Consider the following 22,251-nt stretch of genomic DNA (forward strand, 5'->3'; position numbering starts at 1 on the left):
CAACAAAAGATTATCTGGAGGAATCACCATCCCTAATTTCAAGCTGTACTACAGAACAATAGTAATAAAAACCACATGGTATTGCCATAGAAACAGAAAGGAGGATCAATGGAACCAAATAGAAGACCCAGAAATAAACCTACACACCTATGAATACTTGATTTTTGACAAAGAAGCCAAAACCATTCAATGGAAAAAAGACAGCATCTTCAACAAATGCTGCTGGTCCGACTGGATGTCTACATGCAGAAAAATGAAAATAGATCCAAATTTATCACCCTGCACAAAACTAAAGTCCAAGTGGATCAAAGACCTCAACATAAAACCAGATACTCTAAATCGGTTAGAAGAAAAAGTGGGAAAGAGCCTTGACCTCATTGTCACAGGAGACAACTTCCTGAACAGAACACCAACAGCACAGGCTCTAAGAGCAACAATCAATAAATGGGACCTCATGAAACTGAAAAGCTTCTGTAAAGCAAAAGACACCATTGTCAGAACAAAAGGACAACCAACAGACTGCAAAAGGATCTTTATCAACCTTCTATATGACAGAGGGCTGGTATCCAGAATATAAAGAACTAAAGAAGGTAAAAAGCAATAAATCAAGCAATCCAATTAACAAATGAGGTATGGAGCTAAACAGAGAATTCTCTGTAGAGGAATAAAGAATGGCAGAGAAACATTTAAAGAGATGTTCAACATCCTTAGCCATCACAGAGATGCAAATCAAAATGAGCCTGAAATTTCACCTTACACCCATCACAATGGCTAAAATAAAAAAACTCAAATGACAACACATGCTGCAGAGGTTGTGGAGAAAGGGGAACCCTCATCCATTGCTGGTGGGAATGTAAACTGGTACAACCACTTTGGAAGTCAATTTGGCACTTTCTCAGACAATTAGGAATAGTGCTTCCTCAAGACCCAGCTACTTAGCATATACCCAAAATTTGCTCAAATACATAACAAAGACATTTGCTCAACCATGTTTGTAGCAGCTTTATTTTTAATAGCTAGAACCTGGAAACAACCCAGATGTCCATCAACGGAAGAATGGATATAGAAATTGTGGTATTTTTATCACAATGGAATACTACTCAGCCATCAAAAACGAGGAAATCATGAAATTTGCACACAAATGGTGGCATCTAGAAAAGATCATTCTGAGTGAGGTATCCCAGAAGGAGAAAGACACTCATGGTATATACTCACTTATATAGACCTATAAGATATGATAAACATAATGAAATCTTTACACCTAAAGAAGATAAACAAGAGAGAAGACCCGGGGTAAGATGATCAATCCTCACTTAGAAGGAAAAAAATGGGAGAGGCATTTAAAATAGGAGAAAACAAGCAACAGGACAGGAGCCTACCTCAGAAGGCCTCAGTGTATCAAAGCAGATACTAAGACTCATAATCAAATCTTCGGCAGAGTTCAGGAAATCATGTGAAAGAAGGGGGCGTTAGTATGATGTAGAGAGGATAGGAGCTCCACAAGGACTGAACATATCTGGGCACAGGGGTCTTTTCTGTGACTGATATTTCACCAAGGACCATCTATGGATATGACCTAGAACCTATGCTTGGATGAAGCCTGTGGTAGCTCAGTAACCAATTGGTTTTCCATAGTACAGAGAAGAGTGATTATTTCTGACAGGAACTCAAAGGCAGGCTCTTCCCCACCCACCAAGGGAGGACAGTCCTGCTAGGCCATAGAGGAGAACTTTGCAGCCAGTCCTGAAGATACTTGACAAAACAGGGTGAGATGAAATGGGAGGAGGGCCTCCGTAATCAGTGGACTTGGATAGGGGCAGAGAGGAGATGAGGGAGGGAGGGTGAGACTGGGAAGGAATGAGGGAGGAGGATAAGCTGAAATACAGAGTTAATAAAATGTAACTTATAATAAAAAGAGAAAAGAAAAAAAAAGAAAACTGAAATTTGATGGTTAGTACTTCAGTTCATAATGAGATTCTGAATTACTACAGCTAACTTTATACTTAAAATTTCTGATGTGAATGTTCTTAGTCTGGCCTGTTTTTCACATTTTAATGGCTTCATCTCCTGTGTTATAATATTTATTGGACCTCTGGGGGAATTATATGTCTTTGTTGAGTGCATACGGATGAAGAATACAGGAGTCACATTAGTTTTCTCACAGGTAGATGTACCCTGAGTCCTTATTGCATTTAAGAACATTTTGAAAATGTGGTCCTCTGTAATATAGTGGGTTATCACTGAAAATGAAAATTGTTTCTCTGGAATTATTCTGGCTAATGTTTTTTTTTTTCAATTTCACATAAGTTAGCATCATCTGAGAGGAAGGAGGCTCAATGAAGAAAATGCTTCCACAAGCCTGTGTAGCATTTGATTTATTAATGATAGAAATGGGATGGACCAGGGTATTGTAGATCACACTATCATTGGAAGTTGTCCTGGTGTGTAATATGATAGTAGACATAAGTGACCCCAAAAATTCAACCAGAGAACTCCTTCAGCTGATAAACACCTTCAGCAAAGTGGCTGGATACAAAATTAACTAAAAATCAGTAGCTCTCCTATATATGAAAGACAAATGGGCTGAAAAAGAAATTAGGGAAGCAACACCCTTCACAATAGCCACTAATAAGTACCTTGGGGTGACTAACCAAGAAAGTGAAAGACCTGTTTGAAAAAAAAAAAAACTTCAAGTCTCTGAAGAAAGTAATTGAAGAAGATATCAGAAGATGGAAAGATCTCCCTTGCTCATGGATCTGTAGGATTAACCTAGTGAAAATGGCCATTTTGCTAAAAGCAATCTACAGATTAAATGCAATTCCCATCAAAATACCAACACGATCCTTTACAGAACTTGAAAGAAAAATTATCAACTTCATATGGAATAACAAAAAACCCAGAATTGCTAAAAGTCCTGTAAAACAACAGATCATCTGGAGGTATCTCCATCCCTGATGTCAAGATGTACTACAGAGCAATAGTAATAAAAACTGCATGGTATTGCCATAGAAATAGACTGGAGTGTCAATGGAATCAAATAGAAGACCCAGAAATAAACCCACATACCTATGGATACCTTATTTTTGACAAAGAAGCCAAAACCATTCAATGAAAAAAAGACAGCATCTACAACAAATTGTTCTGGTCTAACTGTATGTCTATATGTAGAAAAATGAAAATAGATCCATATTTATCACCCTGCACAAAAATAAAGTCCAAGTGGATCAGAGACCTCAACATAAAACCAGATACACTAAATCTGATAGAAGAAAAAGTGGGGAAGAGCCTTGACCTCTTTGGCACAGGAAACAAGTTCTTGAACAGAACACCAACAACACAGGCTCTAATATCAACAATCAATCAATGGGACCTCATGAAACTTAAAAGCTCTGTAAAGCAAAGGACACTGTCATCAGAACAAAATGAATGCCTACAGACTGGGAAAAGATCTTTACCAACCCTATATCTGACAGAGGGCTCACATCCAGAATATATAAAGAACTCAAGAAATTAAAAAAGGAACAAATCAAGTAATCCAATTAAAAAATGGGGTACAGAGCTAAACATAGAATTCTCAATAGAGGAATATTGAAAGACAGAGAAACACGTAAAGAAATGCTCAACATCCTTGGTCAACTGGGAAATGCAAATGACTCTGAGATTTCACATTACACCCATCAGAATGGCTATGTTCAAAGAATCGAGTGTCAATACATGCTGGAGATGTTGTGGAGAAAGGGGAATCATCCTCCATTGCTGGTGGGAATTTAAACTTGTACAACCTCTTTGGAAATCAATCTGTAGATTTCTCAGGCAATAATAGTGCTACCTCAAGATCCAGTTTTAGCACTCCTAAGCATATATCCAAAATGTCCTCAAGGATACACCAAAGATATTTGCTAAAACATGTTCATAGCAGCTTTATTCATAAGAGACAGAATCTGGAAACAACTCAGATGTCCCTCAGTTGAGGAATAGATACAGAAATTGTGGTACATTTACACAATGGAATATTACTTAGCAATTAAAAACAAGGATATCATGAAATTTGCAGGCAAAGGGTGGGAATTAGAAAAGGTCATTCTGAGGGAGGTATCCCAGAAGCAAAAAGACACACACGGTATATACTCACTTATAAGTGGATATGAGACATATAACATAATATAAACACACTAAAATCTGTAGACCTAATCAAGAAGGAGGACCATGGGGAAAGATGATCAAACCTCACTCAGAAAGGCAAATGGGACTGACATCAGAAGAGGGAGAAAACAGGGAACAAGAGAGGAGCCTACCACAGAAAGCCTCTGAAAAACTCTACCCAGCAGGGTATCAAAGCAGATGCTGAGGCTCATAGCCAAAATTTGGGCAGAGTGCAGGGAATTAGAAGAAGAAGATAAAAAGACCTGGAAGCGACAGGAGCTCCACAAGGAGAGCAACAGAACCAAAAAATTCTGGGCACAGGGGGCTTTTCTGAGAGTGGTACTCCAACCAATGACCATGCATGGAGAAAACCTAGAACCCCTACACTGATGTAGCCCATGGCAGCTAATGTGGCTTCCCTAGTAAGGGGAACAAGGACTGTCCCTGACATGAACTCAGTGGGTGGCTCTTTGAGCACTTCCCCCTGAGGGGGGTGCAACCTTACCAGGCCACAGAGGAAGACAATGCAGAAAGTTCTGAGGAGACCTGGTAAGCTAGGGTCAGAGAAAAGGCGAGGAGGTCCATCCCTATCAGTGGACTTGGTGAAGGACATGGGAGATGAGCAAGGGAGGGTACAATTGGGAAGGGATGAAGGAGGAGGCTACAGCTGGGATACAAAGTGAATCAAATGTAATTAATCAAAAAAAATTAAAAAAGAGAGAGGGAATAAAGAAAAAGAAAAGAAACCTAGAAAGCCATTAAGCATCATTCCTCCATGGGTTCTGCCCTTATATTTCTGCCTTGAGTTCGGGCCCTGTCTGTGACATGAGACATAACACTTGTAAACTGGAGTAAATAAACCCTTACTTTCTTAAGTTGCTTTTGGCCAGGAGGTTTTACCACAGCAAAAGAATCCCTAACTAAAGCCAGGCATGGTGACATATGCTCAATAGAGGAATATAGAATGGCAGAGAAGCACTTAAATAAATGATCAATGTTCTTAGTCATCAAGGAAATGCAGATCAAAAACACCCTGAGATGTCACCTTACATCCATCAGAATGTCTAAGATCAAAAACTCAAGTGACAATGCATGCTGGAGAGGATATGGAGAAAGGGAAACAACCTGCTCTTGCTGGTGGGAATGTAAAGTTGTAAAACCACTTTGGAAATCAATCTGGTGCTTTATCAGATAATTAGAAGTAGTACGGCCTCAATGTTCAGCTATACCACTCCTAGGCATATATCTGAAAGATGCTCAAAAATTCAAAAAAGACATTTGCTCAACCCTGTTTGGAAGCAGCTTTATTCATAAGAGCCAGAATCTGAAAACAACCTAGATGTCCCTCAACAAAGGAATGGATACAGAAAGTGTAGTATGTTGTTTAAATACTACTAAGCAATTAAATTTTTCAAGGAAATCATGAAATTTGCAGGCAAATGGATGGCACAAGAAAAGATGCTCATGTATCCCAAAAGAAGAAAGACACACATGATATATGCTTACATATAAGTGGATACTAGCCATATAATATTGGATAAACATACTAAATTCTATAGTCCTAAAGAAGCTAAACAACAAGGAGGATGATAGGAAGATGCTTAATCCTCATTCAGAAGGTCAAACTGATAGACACTGAAAGTGAGAGAAGACAGGAAACAGGACAGGAGCCTACTTACTACAGAGGGCCTCTGAAAAGATCAAGAAGCAGGGTATCAAAGCAGATTCTGAGACTCATGGCCAAACCTTGGGCTTCATGCAGGGAATCTTATCGAAGAAGGGGGAGATAGAAAGACCTGAAGGGGACAGAAGCTCCACATGGAGAGAAACAGAACTAAACTATGTAGGCCAGTGGAGGCCTGCAGAAACTGATGGTCAAACCAAGACCATGCATGAAGAAGACTTGGACACCTGGTTCAGATGTAGCCCATGGCAGCTCAGTCTCCAACTGGGTTTCCTAGTAAGGGGAGCAGGGGCTCTCTCTGATGTGAACTCAGTGTCTGGCTCTAGATCACCTCCCCCACTGGGGTTGCTGGAGTGCAGTCTTACCAGGCCAAAGAAGAAGGTGATGCAGCCATTTCTAATGAGACCTGGTAGGCTACAGTCAGATAGGCAAGGGGCTTAAGGGAAGAAGAAGGAGGGAGGGTGGAACAGAGAGGAGATGAGGGAGGGGTCTACAGCAGGGATACAAAGTGAATAGTTGTAATAAATAATAAGTAAATAAAAGAGTAGCACTTGGGAGACAGAGACAGGCAGAACTCTGACTTTGAGGCTAGCTTGCTCTACAGACAAAGTGAATTCTAGGATATCCAGGGCTACATATAGAAACCCTGTCTCAAAAACAAAACAAAACAAAAACTCTAAGAAAAACATCTTGGTTCTTTATTTCACAACTCCCAGAAATAACTTCTCAAAACTGGAATGATGTTTATTTTTGACATTTTATTTTCAATTTTTTTTAATTTTCTTTTATTTTATTAATTACACGTTATTCACTTTGTATACCCCTATAAGCCTCTCCCAGTCCCACACTCCCTCCCCCTTCTTCACGCATGCCCCTCCCCAAGTCCACTGGGAGGTCCTTCTCTCCTTCCTTCTTATCTTAGTCTATCAGATCACATCAAGAGTGGCTGCATTGTCATCTTCTGTGGCCTGGTAAGGCTGCTCCCCCTTAAGGGGGAGGTGATCAAAGAGCAGGCCAATCAGATTATGGCAGAGGCAGTCCCTCTTCCCATTACTATATAACCCACTTGGACACTAAACTGCCATAGGCTACATCTGTGCAGGGGTTCTAGGTTATCTCCATGCCTGGTACTTGGTTAGAGTATGAGTCTCTGGGAAGACCCCTGTGTTCAAATTTTCTGGTTCTGTTGCTCTCCTTGTGGGGTTCCTGTGCTCTCCAGATCTTACTATTTCCCACTTCTTACATAAGATTCCATACACTCTACCCAACAGTTGGCCATAAGTCTCAATGTCTACAGGGCAGAGCCTTTCAGAGGCCCTCTGTGGCAGGTTTCTAGATTGTTTCCTGTTTTCTTCTTCTTCTCATGTCCATCTTCTTTGCCTTTCGGGATGGGGATTGAGCATTTTAGTCAGGGTCCTCTCTCTTAATTAGCTTCTTTAGATGTACATATTTTAGTAGGTATACCCTATGTTATATGTCTATATGAGTATATACCGTGTGTGTCTTTCTGCTTCTGGGACAGCTTACTCAGAATGATCCTTTCCAGGTCCCACCATTTACCTGCAAATTTCATGATTTTCTTATTTTTCATTGCAGAGTAATACTCCATTGTGTTGATGTACCACAATTTCTGCATCCATTGTTCAATTGAGGGGCATCTGGGCTGTTTCCAGCTTCTGGCTATTACAAATAAGGCTGCTACAAATAAGGTTGAGCAAATGTCCTTATTGTGTACTTGAGCCGCTTTTGGATATATGCCTAGGAGTGGAATGGCTGGATCTTGAGGAAGCACTATTCTTTGTTGTCTGAGAAAGCACCAGTTTGATTTCCAGAGTGATTGTACAAGTTTACATTCCCACCAGCAGTGGAGGAGGGTTCCCCTTTCTCCACAACCTCTCCAGCATGTGTTGTCACTTGAGTTTTTCATCTTGGCCATTCTGATAGGAGTAAGGTAAAATCTCAAGGTCGTTTTGATTTGCATTTTCCTTATGGCTAATGACCTTGAGCATTTCTTTAAGTGCCATTTTTTAATTGGATTACTTGGTTTGTTGCTTTTCAGCTTCTTTAATTCTTTATATATACTGGATATTAGCCCTCTGTCAGATAAAGGGTTGGTGAAGATTCTTTCCCAATCTGTAGGCAGTCGTTTTGTTTTGATGACAATGTCCTTTGCTTTACAGAAGCTTTTCAGTTTCATGAGGTCCCATTTACTGTTTGTTGCTCTTAGAGCCTGTGCTGTTGGTGTTCTGTTCAGGAAGTTGTCTCCTGTATCAATGAGTTCTAGGGTTTTCCCTAGAACTGATTTAATGTGTCTGGTTTTATGTTGAGGTCTTTGATCCACTTGGACTTTAGTTTTGTGCAGGGTGATAAGTATGGATCTATTTGCATTTTTCTGCATGTAGACATCTGCATGTAGTTAGACCAGCAGCATTTATTTAAGATGCTATCTTTATTCCATTGTATGGTTTTGGCATCTATGTCAAAGATCAGGTGTCCATAAGTGTGTGCTTTTATTTCTGGGTCTTCTGTTCGGGTTCCATTGATCCACCATTCTGTTTCTATGTCATTACCCTGCAGTTTTTATAACTGTTGCTCTATAGTATAGCTCGAGATCAGGGTAGGAGATACCTCCAGAAGATCTTTATTGTGTAGGATTATTTTAGCAATTCTGGGTTCCTTGTTATTCTGTATGAAATTGAGAATTTTTCTTTCCAGGTCTGTAAAGAATTGTGTTGGTAATTTGATGGGCATTGCATTGAATCTGTAGATTGCTTTTGGTAAGATGGCCATTTTTACTATGTTAATCCTGCCAAGCCATGAGCATGGGAAATCTTTCCATCTTCTGATATCTTCTTCTAATTTTTTCTTCAGAGACTTGAAATTTTTTTCATACAAGTCTTTGACTTGCTTGGTTAGGTACTTTATGTCATTTGTGGCTATTGTGAAGGGTGTTGTGTGCAGGCTTTTTTCTATTTCTGTTGTTGTTGAAGTCCAGCTTTATTCCATGGTGATCAGACAGGATACAACCGATTATTTCAATCTTTTGTATCTATTGAGGCTCACTTTGTGACCAACTATATGGTCTATTTTGGAGAAGGTTCCATGAGGTGCTGAGAAGAAGGTAAATTCTTTTATGTTTGGGTGTAAGGTTCTGTAAATGTCTGTTAGGTCCATTTGATTCATGACCTCTGTTAGAGACATTGTTTCTTTGTTTAATTTCTGTTTTGTTGACCTGTCCTTTGTTGAGAGTGGGGTGTTGAAGTCTCCCATTATTAATGTGTGGGGATCTATGTGTGGTTTAAGTTTTATCAATGTTTCTTTTACAAATGTGGGTACCCTTGTATTCGGGGCATAGATGTTCATGACTATCATGTCTTCCTGGTGGAATTTTCCCTTGATGAGTATGAAATGTCCTTTTGATTAATTTTCATTGAAAGTCTATTTTATCAGATATTAGAATGGCTACTCCTGCTTGCTTCTTGGGTCCATTTGCTTGGAAGTCAGTCTTTCAACCCTTTACCCTCAGGTAATGTCTATCTTTGTGCCTTAGGTGTGTTTCTTGTATGCAACAGATTGCTGGGTTTTGTTTACACATCCATTCTGTTAGTCTGTGTCTTTTTATTAGAGAATTGAGTCAAAGCCTTTGACTTTCATTATTCTTTAACATTATTTTTTAACTTTTTTTGTTTTGTTTTTTTAGGTCCTTTGCATATAAAGAGTAATATAAGATTTTTATTGCTAGTATCTGCAAAAGACAGTCTCATGGGATTTTGTTGGTACAACACTAAATACACACCAGCAATTTGGGAAGAAGTCAAATCTTCACAAAAATGAATCCTCTAGTGTCGATTCCCAAGGACATTTACTCAACCATGTTCATAGCACCTATATTTGTAATAGCCAGAAGCTGGAAACAACCCAGATGCCCCACAGTTGAGGAATGGATACTGAAATTGTGGTACATTTACACAATGGACTACTACTCAGCAATTAAAAACAAGGAAATCATGAAATTTGCAGGCAAATGGTGGGAACTAGAAAAGATCATCCTGAGTGAGGTATCCCCCCAGAAGCAGAAAGACACACATGGAACATACTCATTTATAATTGGATATTAAATATATAATATAGGATAAACATACTAAAATCTGTACACCTAAAGAAGCCAATCAAGAAGGAGGACTCTGGGTAAGATGCTCAATCCTCATTCAGAAAGGCAAAGAGGATGAACATCAAAAGAGGGAGAAAACAGGGAACAGGACAGGAGCCTACCACAGAGGGCCTCTGAAAGACTCTACCCAGCAGGGTATCAAAGCAGATGCTGAGACTACTTTGGGCAGAGTGCAGGAAATCTTATGAAAGAAGGAGAAGATAGAAATACCTGGAGGGGACAGGAGCTCCACAAGGAGAGCAACAGAACCAAAAAATCTGGGCCCAGGGGTCTTTTCTGAGACTGATACTCTAACCAAGGACCATGCATGGAGATAATCTAGAACCTCTGCACAGAGGTTGGACACAGATCAGTGTCAAAGTGGGTTCCCTAGTAATGGGAACAGGGACTGTCTCTCACATAAACTTATTAGCCTGCTCTTTCATTACCTCCCCCTGAGTGGGGTGCAGCCTTACCAGTCCACAGAGGAAGACAATGCAGCCACTCCTGATGAGACCTGATAGACTAGGATCAGAAGGAAGGAGAGGAAGACCTCCCCTGTCAGTGGACTGGAGGAGGGACATGGATGGGGAAGAGAGAATGAGGGTGGAATTGGGAGGAGGAATTGAGGGTGGAAGAAGGAGAAAGCTACAGGTGGGATACAAAGGTTATAAACTATAATTAATAAAAAAATATTGTACAAAATAATGAAAGTAAAGGACTAACCCTATTTGCTTCTAATACATATTTCAGAACTATGTTAATTGAGAGGGTGATAAAAGCACAACAATGGAATAGATTAGAGTGTCGAAATGAATAGAGTTGTATATATGTATAAAAGGTTGATCTTTGGCAAGGCACGGATGCAAAGTAGAGACTCTAGATTCATTTTCAAAAATACTAGCAGCTGACTATTTGGCCCTGAAAACATACACATATATAGCTTTATATGGAATGAGGAGATTATATACTTAGAATTAAATATGTATCTACATATACAAATATACATACAATAACATTTAGTGAAAAAATAAACCATTAATTTGAAGGAGAGTGGGTAGGATTTAGAAGAAGAAAGGGAGCAGAGAAATATTGAACTTAAATTATGGTCTCAAAATAAAAAAACATTTGAATAAAAAATACAAATAATATACGATATATAAAATATGATATATTCATTTATATTAGTGTATAACACATGTTATAATATATGATACAGTATACATTATATTCTGTATTTTACATTATAAACTATACACTATATGTTATATATTATTATATATTAATTATATCATATATAATATATTACATGTTAATTATTGCATATAATTAAATATCATGTATTATGTTATACAATATATATTACACATTGCATATCATATTTCATGTCATATATCATATATGTCATATATTACATGTTATATATTATATATTGTTGTCTGTGCATATCCCCCATGTGACATATTCTTATACAGATACAGTATATGCAAACTCACAAATAAAATTTAATGAAAATAATTTAACTGCATAACAATGCTGTTTAGTTAGGAACATTTGATATCTATATGTAACTTGGATGTCAACTTTAAGGTATACAAAGGAGTTAAAAATGTAAGTATAAATGTAAATCATATTGTTCTAAGAATATAAGGGAAAGTCTTTTTGGTCTTCAATTCAGCAGGGATTTCTTTCACATGACATAAATCTCAAAATCCAGGAAAAATTGTATGTCAGACTTCATAATAGCTAAAACTGCCCTTTTAACTACTCCTTTTGTTTTTGTATTTGCTTCTATTTGGAGACCCAAGTGTACACAGATCCTCATTATGTATATCTGAATATCCTTAAACTCACCATGTTGTCATGTATGTAATTTTAAACTCACATGTATGTCACTATGTAGACAGAGCTCACCTTAAAACAAAGCTGGAGCCACCTGCCTCTGCCTCTCAAATCCTGAGACTAAAGGTGTGCACCATCATGCCTGGCTTTCAAGGACTAAAGGCCAAAATAAAAACCACACCACAGAGTGTAAAAAAAGTAAAGTATACAGAATAAAAGATTTATTTCTGTAAAACACCTAATAATGTTTTTACTAGTAATAAAATACACAATGAAAATGGGCAAATAATTTTAAATAGGCTTTCATCAAATAATATGTATATACAGATGGAAAATATGAGGTTAGAAGTAAGTCCACTCTCATTAGTCACTAGGAAAATGTGAATCACAAATCACAATCATAACTGTTGTTCCCATATCAGAATGGCTAAAGTCAATGAAATCATATTGTTACAGAGAAATATGGAGAACAGGTGAAAATCTTGTATACTGTTAGCTGAAGTATAACAATACACTACTTGGAAAACAGACAGATTCTTTAAAGGTTAAGGGGGGAGCAGTTCATGGAGCTGCAAGAGGTTGTCCAGTGTTCTCCATTCAGAGGCACCAGGTTTGGTTCCCAACATGCACATGGGGGTTCATAACTGTCCATAACTCAACTCACAAGAAATCCAATCTTAATTTTGCACCCACACAGTGAGTATACAAATATTCTAGCAGAACCACTCATATACGTAAAGTTTTAAAACAGTTACATAAAAACTTTCACACCGTCTAAATATTCTAGTTTTAATACTCACATAAGGATCATGGAAATGTCCACACAAGAGCAAATAAAATCTTCTGTGCAATAGAAGCAGAAAAAATGTTGCATTGTGTGATAACTCTATAAAATCTGACAAATGAACACGGAGATATTACTAATAAATAGAGGTCACAAAAGGGTAATGGAAATCTTGGAAGTGGGGGAAAAGGAAAGCAATGTAGATAGTGGTGATTCTGTTTGTTAACATGACTGTGGCAACAATATTTTTATAGCATAAAAAAATCAAGTGGCATCTCTTTCAGATTTATTTAAGTTAATTTTTTTGTGTTTAACTATTCACCTATATATATGTGTGTGTGTGTGTATCACCTGCGTACCTGTGCCTGCAGAAAATGTAAAAGGGTAGCAGATTGCCTGGAATTGGAAGTATGGATGTTTGTGTGCTGCCATGTAGATGCTGAGAATGGAATTTTGGACCTCTGGAAGAGCAGGAAGTGCTCTTAACAACTAAGCCATCTCTCTAGTACCATCAAGTGTTACATTCTTAAATGCGCATTACCTTCGTAAATCTGTGAAAAATAAGTTGTTTCAACAAGCACATTTGTGGGACTTATTGATAACTTGATACATACTTCAGCAATTTAAATGATGGTATTGTAATTGTATTTAATCTCAACCTCACAGATTGGGTACCTTTGGAAACCTCACGGCTCCATGCAATGAGTTATGTGATTGCACAAGTTCTGTCTACTCTTCTGTGTGTGGAAGAGATGAGACTGAATATTTCTCTCCCTGCTTTGCAGGCTGCATTGCTAGTAAAATCCTACACAATGAAAAGGTAATTTTTATTACACTTCTTCCTTTCCAGTAACATGCTCCATTTGTAGATAGTGATTAGATTTTAGTCCTAACTCTCTCTAAAATTTTGCTTTTATATTTAATTTATTTTTAATAAAGAATATTAACTAATATTAACTATTAACGACATGGAAAGAAAACTTACCTTTTGTTTCCAGAGCTTCCTTTCAGCAGGGCTCACTGAACTTTGAACATAATCTTTCATACACTAAAGGCTTGCCACAGTGTTATCCCAAACATCATCTTTCCTCAAATGTTCCTTCTCTGGAGATTCAAAATGCCTACTCTGTATTTTCCTGCTGTTTCTCTGTCTGCTCCACAGTAACTCAGATATGTGTATTATTTTCTATATGTGTGTGTGTTGAATCCAGTGCTCTACCTCTGAGCTACATACCCAGTCCCCAGTTCTTTGACTGTGCACCAGATCTTACCATATATCAAGGCTTTCACAAAACATACCTGGCATTCTCGAAACCTGAGAGCTATAGAGACTTTACATGAATGGAAGACATAAAACTTAACTGAATTGTTCCTCCTGTAAAACTCTAGTTACATGTCTTCTGCTACTAGCATGAAATGTCTTATCTCCTGGGCTGCTACTCCCACTCAGAAATAATCTCTATCTATCTATCTATCTATCTATCTATCTATCTATCTATCTATCTATCCAGTCTTTTTCCTGTTGTGCAGAGCAATTATGTTTGCATGCTTGTGTATATGTGTATACACATGGAACGCATGGGCACAAGTATGATAGCATTTGATAATTTAAAAAAATGGAAGCAGTATTCAGTCTCAAAATATGTAAATGAAGTGGTCAGTGAACTACCTCTGATGCCATTCCTCAGTAACAGTTTACCTTGATGTATGAGGCATTCTTTCCCAGGCTTCGCACTTCTCCAAGTAAGCTAGGATGCCTGACCCTAAGAGCCCCTTGAAAGAAGGGGGGCGGGGTGGATAGAAAGACCTGGAGCGGACAGGAGCTCCACAAGGAGAACAACAGAACAACAACAACAACAAAAATCTGGCCTCAGGGGTCTTTGCTTGGTCTCTGGTTAACCAAGGACCATTCATGGAGATAACCTAGAACCCCTGCACTGATGTAGCCCATGGCAGTTCAGTCTTCAAATAGGCTCCCTAGTAAGGGAAGAGGGGCTGTCTCTGACATGAACTCAGTCACTGGCTCTTTGATCACCTCCTCCTGAGAAGGGGCAGCCTTACCAGGTCACAGAGGAAGACAATGCAAACAGTCCTGATGAGACCTGATAGGCTAGGGTCAGGTGGAAGATGGAAAGACCTCTCCTATCAGTGGACTAGGAAAGGGGCATGGGAGGAGAAGAGAGAGGGTGGGCAGGATTGGGAGGGGATGAGGGAGTGGGCTATAACTGGGATACAAAGTGAATAAATTGCAATCAATTAAAAAATTTTTAAAAAGAATATACTGCTCATCCTTTTAATTTAATGTAGTTAATTTGAATTTTATTATTGTTTTAATTTGCTTGGTACTTAATTTGTATATCTGTAGGTTTTATGGATATTAAAAAACATTAACATAAACATCATTGTAGAGCTTTATCTTTATACACACAAGTAATTTTATAATAATATCCTTCCAGGTGAGAAAAAATTTCTGCAATGCTTTGCCTGGGGTATTTATTTATTAACTACAGATCATTGGTTATAAAGTAGAATTTTCAATTTGTTTATATGGATTTTCTAAGTAAATTAAATGTGTGTCTCAGCAGCTCTATGGGTTTTTTTAAATGCTTTTTCTTTGGCTTTTTTCTTTATTTCTACTATATATTTTATTTCATCATTATTTTCATATTATTATTATTATTATTATTATTATTATTATTATTATTATATGTCTGCTTGCTTTCTGACAATAGAGAGAAAGAAAGGCTGTGAATTTGATGGGTAAGGAAGTAGGGAAGATTAAGTAGGGGATGAGGGATTAAAAACTGTACTCACAATATATTGTACAAAAAATTTTATTTTCTATTTTAAAAAGTCAAAAATAAAAGTATAGGAGTGTCTACAAAAAAAAATGTATGAACAAATAGAGCTTGCGAAATGGCTTATTCAGTAGAGTGCTTGCCACTCATCAAATGGAACCAAACTTTCGAATGCCCATCCTACTTAATGTGATATATTTCCACACTTTTACTGAACAGATCTTAGCTAATTTATAGTCAGAATCTTTATTCAGTTCACTACATAAATATTAATTGTCTTGCACAACAGCAAGGCCATTTCTTTCACCTCATGGTAATATTACCTCTCAAATTCTTCAATGTTGCATAGCCTAATATGCCAAAATCTCACCAATTGACCACTAAACCATTTTTAGTGTTGCACTTAGTCACTTTAGTTTCCGTGCTTTGTAGAACATTACTGCACTGGATCTTGGTCCTCAAGATCGACTCAGCACCCATTTGCCTGCAAATTTCGTGATTTCCTTTTTTTTTTTTTTTTTTTTTTTTTTTTTAGTAGGTGAGTAGTATTCCATTGTATAAGTGTACCACAATTTTTATATCCATTCTTCAGGTGAGGGACATCTAGGTTGTTTCCAAATTCTGGCTCTTATGAATAAAGCTGCTATGAACATGGTTGAGCAAAAGTCCATGTTGTATACTTGAGCATTTTTTCGCTATATGCCCAAGAGTGGTATAGCTGGGGCTTGAGTAGCACTATTCTCAGTTTTCTGAGTAAGTGCTAGAATGACTTCCAAAGTGGTTGCACATGTTTACATTCCCACCAGCAGTGGAGGAGGGTTCCCCTTTCTGCACAACCTCTCCAGCATGTGTTGTCACTTGAGTTTTTGATCTCAGTGTTTTTCATCTCAGACATTTTGATGGGTGTGAGGGGGAATCTCACCGTCGTTTTGTTTTGCATTGCCCTGATGACTAAGGATTTTGAGCATTTCTCTCTTTTTTAAAAAATAAATTTATTCATCACTATTTATTCACTTTGTATCTCAGCTGCAGCCCCCTTCCTCATCCCTTCTTAATCCCGCCCTCCCTCCCTCATCTCCTCCCAGTCCACTGATAGGGGAGGTCCTCCTCTCCTTCCATATGACCCTAGTTTATCATGTCTCATCAGGACTAGCTTCATTTTTGCCTCTGTGTCCTGGTAAGGATTTTCCCCACCTCAGGGGGAGTTGATCAAATACTAGAGAAATCAAATACTTGGAAACCGAGCTACCGGGCTACATTTGTGCAGGGGTTCTAGGTTATTGCCATTCATGGTCCTTGGTTGAAGTATCAATCTCAGAAAAGACCCCAGGGGCCAGATTTTTTGGATCTGTTGTTCTCCTTGAGGAGCTCCAGTCCCCTCCCTGTCTTTCTATCTTCCCCTTCCTTCATACAATTCCCTGCACTGGACCCAAAGTTTGGCTAATGCATTTCTTTAAGTGTTACTCCACCATTCAATATTCCTCTGTTGAGAATTCTCTGTTTAGCTCTGTACCTATTTTTTTAAATTATATTACTTGCTTGGTTAGTGTTTAACTTCTTGAGTTCTTCATATATTCAGGATATTAGCCCTCTGTCAGATATAGGGTTGGTGAAGATCTTTTCCCATTCTTTAGGCTGTCGTTTTGTTCTGACGACAGTGTCTTTTGCTTTACAGAAGCTTTTTCAGTTTCATGAAGTCCCATTTATTGATTGTTGATCTCAGAGCCTGAGTTCTTGGTGTTCTGTCCAGGAAGTTGTCTCCTGTGCCAATGTGTTCAAGGCTCTTTCCCACGTTTTCTTCTAACAGATTTAGTGTGTCTGTTTTTATTTTGAGGTCTTTGATCCACTTGGAGTTTAAATTTTGTGCAGGGTGATAAACATGGATCTATTTGCATTTTTCTACATGTAAACATCAAGTTAGAGCAGCACAATTTGGTGAAGATGCTGTCTTTTTTTCCATCATAAAATTTGCAGGCACATGAATGGAACTAGAAAAGATCATCTTCAATCAAGTATCCCAGAAGCAGAAAGATACACATGGTATATACTCACTTATAAGTGGATATTAGCCATAAAATATAGGATAAACTTACTAATATCTACTGACCTAACGAAGTTAAACAACAAAGAGAATCCTAGGGAGTTTGCTTAATTCTCATTCAGAAAGGAAACTAGGATAGACACTGGAAGTTATAGAAGAGAGGGAAGCCTACCATGAATGTCCTCTGAGAGACCCCAACCAGCAGGGGAGGGAAGCAGAGTTCCACCATTATCCTTAGCTAGTCTGAAGCTCACCTCTGCTTTCAGAGTACTGAGATTGAAGGCAGATCTCACCACACCTAGCTCAGAACTCATAGTTTTGATAGATATTCTCATAATAGATTACTCTCATACTATTCTAATAATAAATATTCTTATAATAAAATTACATTTTACCTGCTATTTGAAACATAGACAATTATCCAGTTATGAATGATTGTGTAACCTTGTTAGTATTTTGTTATGTGTATAATCATGATAACCTCCCCTTGTATGTTGGCTAAAATTTAAATTTTATAGTAATAAGGTCATTTTTTTCCTGACTGCTTCTGACTTGCTGTTTCTTTTATGTTCTACATTCACAGACATACTACAACTGTTCCTGCATTAAAGAAGGACTGACAAACGCAGACAGTCAAGGTGATTTCATTGATGCCGTTCCTGGAAAATGCAATACCAAATGCTTTACATTACCTTTGTTTTTTGCTTTTTTCTTTTGTGCAATTGCCTTCTCTAGCTCGGGTAGCATACCAATCACCTTGATGATTCTCCGGTAAGTATGTAATGTTCGTAACTGTTATATATTTACTATATAATACATTTAAAAACAGTTCAGATTATTACAGCAAGTTATTTGCTGTGTTTCAAGGGAATAAATGAAGAGGGAAATGTTTGTATTGTTAAACATCATGGATATCTATAATTTTTTCTTTTGTTTATTAGCATAATGTATGTAGATGTTAATTTTAGTTTGGCTTAATTTAATACTAGGTGCACACATTTTTGGAATTGTCTGTATTACTTTCTAATTATTTAGAAAATATAGGTATTTATATACACATAACAGAATTAAATTTTTACAAACCATAGAGTGCCTTCACGTAGTATAACACACATCAAGAATCTATATGTAGGAAAATTTTTAATTGTAAATTTTATTCTTTAGTGCTAAATTAGGAACTTGAGAAAGTGTAAGTGTCATCCACAGAGGAACCCAGTAACTTTTACAGTTTCATTTTGTTATTCAAAATTGAACCATTTGTCACATATGTGTTCTTTCAGAATATGATAAGCCCTCCTAACACTCATCTTTATTCTAGGAAGATAATATAAGGCATTATTCTAAACTTACTCTGTCAAGTTATTTTAAAGTATATCTTTATAATTATAATGTAAGGATTGACCAACAAAATGGAAAAAACAATAGTTTACTTTTGGCGTGTTCTCAAAAAGTTAAGGAATGACAATAGAGACAGAAATGTGTAGAATATCCTAGCTAATATATGGTTTTCATGAGAAAAAAAATAAAGCAGGAGAGAAAATAAGAAGGAACTGGAGGGGAAGGAAGATGAGGGTAAGTTTTGTCAAAATGCATTATATTCAAAATTAAATTTTCTACAAAAGATGAGCAAAATTCACAATGTAAGTGTTTTATTTTTGTTGGTGGTGGTGTTTTACGTTGTAGTTCAAGTGTTTTGCTTTGTTTTGTCTTTGATGGATAGGGTCTTCCAGGATAACCAAAGTTTGCCTCAAGCCTGTGATCCTCTTGCCTCAGCCCCTCCATTGCTTGGGTTATAGTCAGATGGGCATCTTGATAGGGAAGTTTGAAGATAGTGTGGGAAATGGTGTTAAAGGTGGAAAGTGTAGAAAAAAGAGTAAGAGTGTGATTGTAATAGAAGTTTGGTTTCTTTGTAAACTCAGTTATGTTATGTAAATACGTTTTTATTTTAATCCCTAGTGCGGGGGATTTAGTTGGGTGTTAGTTTGTCCACAGCTGACATTTTTCTCATGCGGGGCGTGATTTTTGACAGCTGGCAACAGCCTGCCATGTGCAGCACAAAGAGGGTCATTATCTAGGACTCTGAGGATATAAAGATGAGAACCCAGAGTAGCAGTTTGGAGAGACCAGAGACAGATGGTATGGCAGTTTAGAGCAGACAGAAGGAGGGAACACAGCAGCTTGACGGAGACTTCTGGCTGTTGACAGAGATTGGTATAGAGCCCTAAAAGAACACATTGATCCTAAACATCCGGGAGAAATAAAGGGGTCTGTTCCCCCTCTCCCCACTAACCTTCTCTCTTCTACTTAGGGTTGGAGGATTGGTGGAAGGAAGGTAGAGACCTAAAACACCCCAAATAAAATAGTTTAAAAAAAGAGTGCTACATGTCATTGTGACATATAGAGATAATTTGGTAGATCATATCTGAAAAGTACTTTTCTGTGTGAAAGTGTTGAGAGTTATAACCGATGTTATATGGAGAAATCTAGGATCATATTCAGACTTCCTATTTGGGTAATTAAAAGGATAATTCTCTTAACTTAAGTATAAAATTCAAAGAAAAGAAATGCAAAGGGACCCATAACTGAGTTAGCGAAATACTTCAGTGAATAAAAACACTTGCTCCCAAGTCTGAGTACCTGAGTTCAATTCCTTATAAACCACATGGTAGATGGGAAAAAAAAAACTCACCTCTTGAAAAGTTTCCTCTGACCTCTGCAGCACCCCTACCCCTTCTCTCTTTCTCTCTCATTCTCTCTCTACCTTCCTTACAGAAACACACAAATAAATGATTAGGAAATAATGAATATTACTTCCTAAAATTTATGTGAAATATACTAGCAAAGGTATTCATCAGAGAGAGTAATAATATTCCTGGAACTTTATTTTTAACCTCAATTTTATTCATTACTAAAAGGAATTTTAAAAAGTACCTCACACATACTTTTCTGTAAGTTATGAGATAAACAGAGAAATTTAAATTTCACTATGTAAAAAGTGAAGCAATATTTGAATTTCTTTTTGATTTTGTTTTTTACTATAATTTTTATTTATTACAATTTATTCATTTTGTATCCCAGCTGTAGTCCCATCCTCGACCCCTCCCAATCCTGCCCTCCCTTCTTCCCTCATCTCTTCCCATGCCCCTTCCACAGCCCACCAACAGTGAAGGCTCTCCTCCCCTTCCATCTGACCCTGGCCTATCAGGTCTCATCAGGACTGTCTTTATAGTCTTCTTCTGTGGTCTGGTAAGGTTGTTCCCCCTCAGGGGAAGGTGATCAAAGAGACAGCCATTGAGTTCATATCAGAGACACTCCTGCTCCTCTTACTAGGGAACCCACTTGGAGACTGAGCTGACATGGGCTACATCTGGGCAGGGGTTCTAGGTTATTTCCATGTATGGTCCTTGGTTGGAATATCAGTCTCAGAAAAGACCCCTGTGCCCAGATTTTTTGGATCTGTTATTCTCTTTGTGGAGCTCCAGCTCGTTCCAGGTCTTTCTATCTCCCCCCTTCTTTGAATTTCAACTAATACTTTCAAAATGAGGTTTAGAAGGAACAATAAATGTGGCATGACTGTGCTGACCTCAGCACTGGGTACTGAGGCTGGAACTTCCAAGTCTGAAGCCAGCCTGGCTTAATACCAAGCAAGTGATACCTTGTTCTAAAGCAAAAAAAGAAATGTGAAGAATATCCCAGAATTCATAGATGTCATATATTTTCTGCATATAATTCTGCTCAGAATATGAGAACCACACCTCGAGATGAATGTAAACAGACAAAGCAGTCTCTTTGGAACGATGTGACTGAAGACAAAGAAAATGTTCAGTAAATGAATGCATAATCTTTGAAAGTGTGACATCTCACAAAGTCTTAGAAACTTGCAATGGCACTGAAAGTTCATTTAAAGTAGGAAATCTTGAGAAGAAGGCTTATTATCACACACAGGAACAAAGTGTAGTTTTCTATAATGAGGTAAGAGAGAATCCTTTGATTTTGAAACTTTGAAATGGCCCAAATGACTTATGAAAAGATCTTAGACACAACACAAAAATCAGTTGCAGGTAGGAGGTATACAAATCAAAGTGCATGCATTAAAATGTTACAGAGATTTCAGCAAATGTATTAGTGATGTGTCTTAAGCTTCTAGGAAAAGAAGACTAACACAAAAAAGTAGAAAGAAATGGAGGCCTGTGGTGCTGTTTGGAGAGAACTTACTGAGTATTCACAGAGCCTTGGGCTTCATCACTAGCAAGACAAAAACTAGGAAGTGTTGGTATATACCTGTAATCCCAGTATTTATAAGGTGAATGTGGGGAAATCAGGGGTCAAGATCAGCCTTAGAAACAAAGGGAATTTGAAGAGAGCCTAAAATTAAAACAAACAAATGAACAAAAAAAAAAAAAAACAATTAAAAAAAAAACAAAACAAGAAGAGAAAGAAAGTGAACTGGAGAAAGAGCAAAGGAACAAAGGAGTAAAGAAGGAAAGAGAAATATAGCAAAGGAAAGAAAAAAACCCACAAAGTTCAGCACTGAAATTAGTGAAATAGATGCAAAAAGAATAATGCAAAAATCACTGAAACAGAGTTGGTTTCGAAAACACATGGAGAAGATTGATGAACTTATTCAAAATAATAAAATTTTGAGAAAATCAAATGCTTAAATAAGAGATGAAAGGAAAATATTACTAAACATACATCAAAATGAAAGGGATCTTTAGGGAATACTGTGAACATGATGCAAGGAAAAATACAGAAGTTGATAAATTTCAAGTTGCAAACTACCTATAAAAATTAGCCAGGAATATATGA

The 22,251-nt window shown here is 37.5% G+C and overlaps 1 protein-coding gene across 1 annotated transcript in view; it reads left to right on the forward strand.

The window, feature by feature from the left end:
• LOC110541030 (solute carrier organic anion transporter family member 6A1-like) overlaps nt 1-22,251 on the forward strand; it is a 100,203-nt gene that overhangs the window by 60,864 nt on the left and 17,088 nt on the right. The window contains exons 12-13 of the mRNA XM_060367827.1: nt 13,270-13,423; nt 18,026-18,213. Coding sequence (XP_060223810.1) covers nt 13,270-13,423; nt 18,026-18,213 — 342 coding nt within the window. The remainder of the gene's footprint in view (nt 1-13,269; nt 13,424-18,025; nt 18,214-22,251) is intronic.

This window comes from Meriones unguiculatus, chromosome 15 (genome assembly GCF_030254825.1).
Source record: "Meriones unguiculatus strain TT.TT164.6M chromosome 15, Bangor_MerUng_6.1, whole genome shotgun sequence".
Taxonomy (NCBI): domain Eukaryota; kingdom Metazoa; phylum Chordata; class Mammalia; order Rodentia; family Muridae; genus Meriones; species Meriones unguiculatus.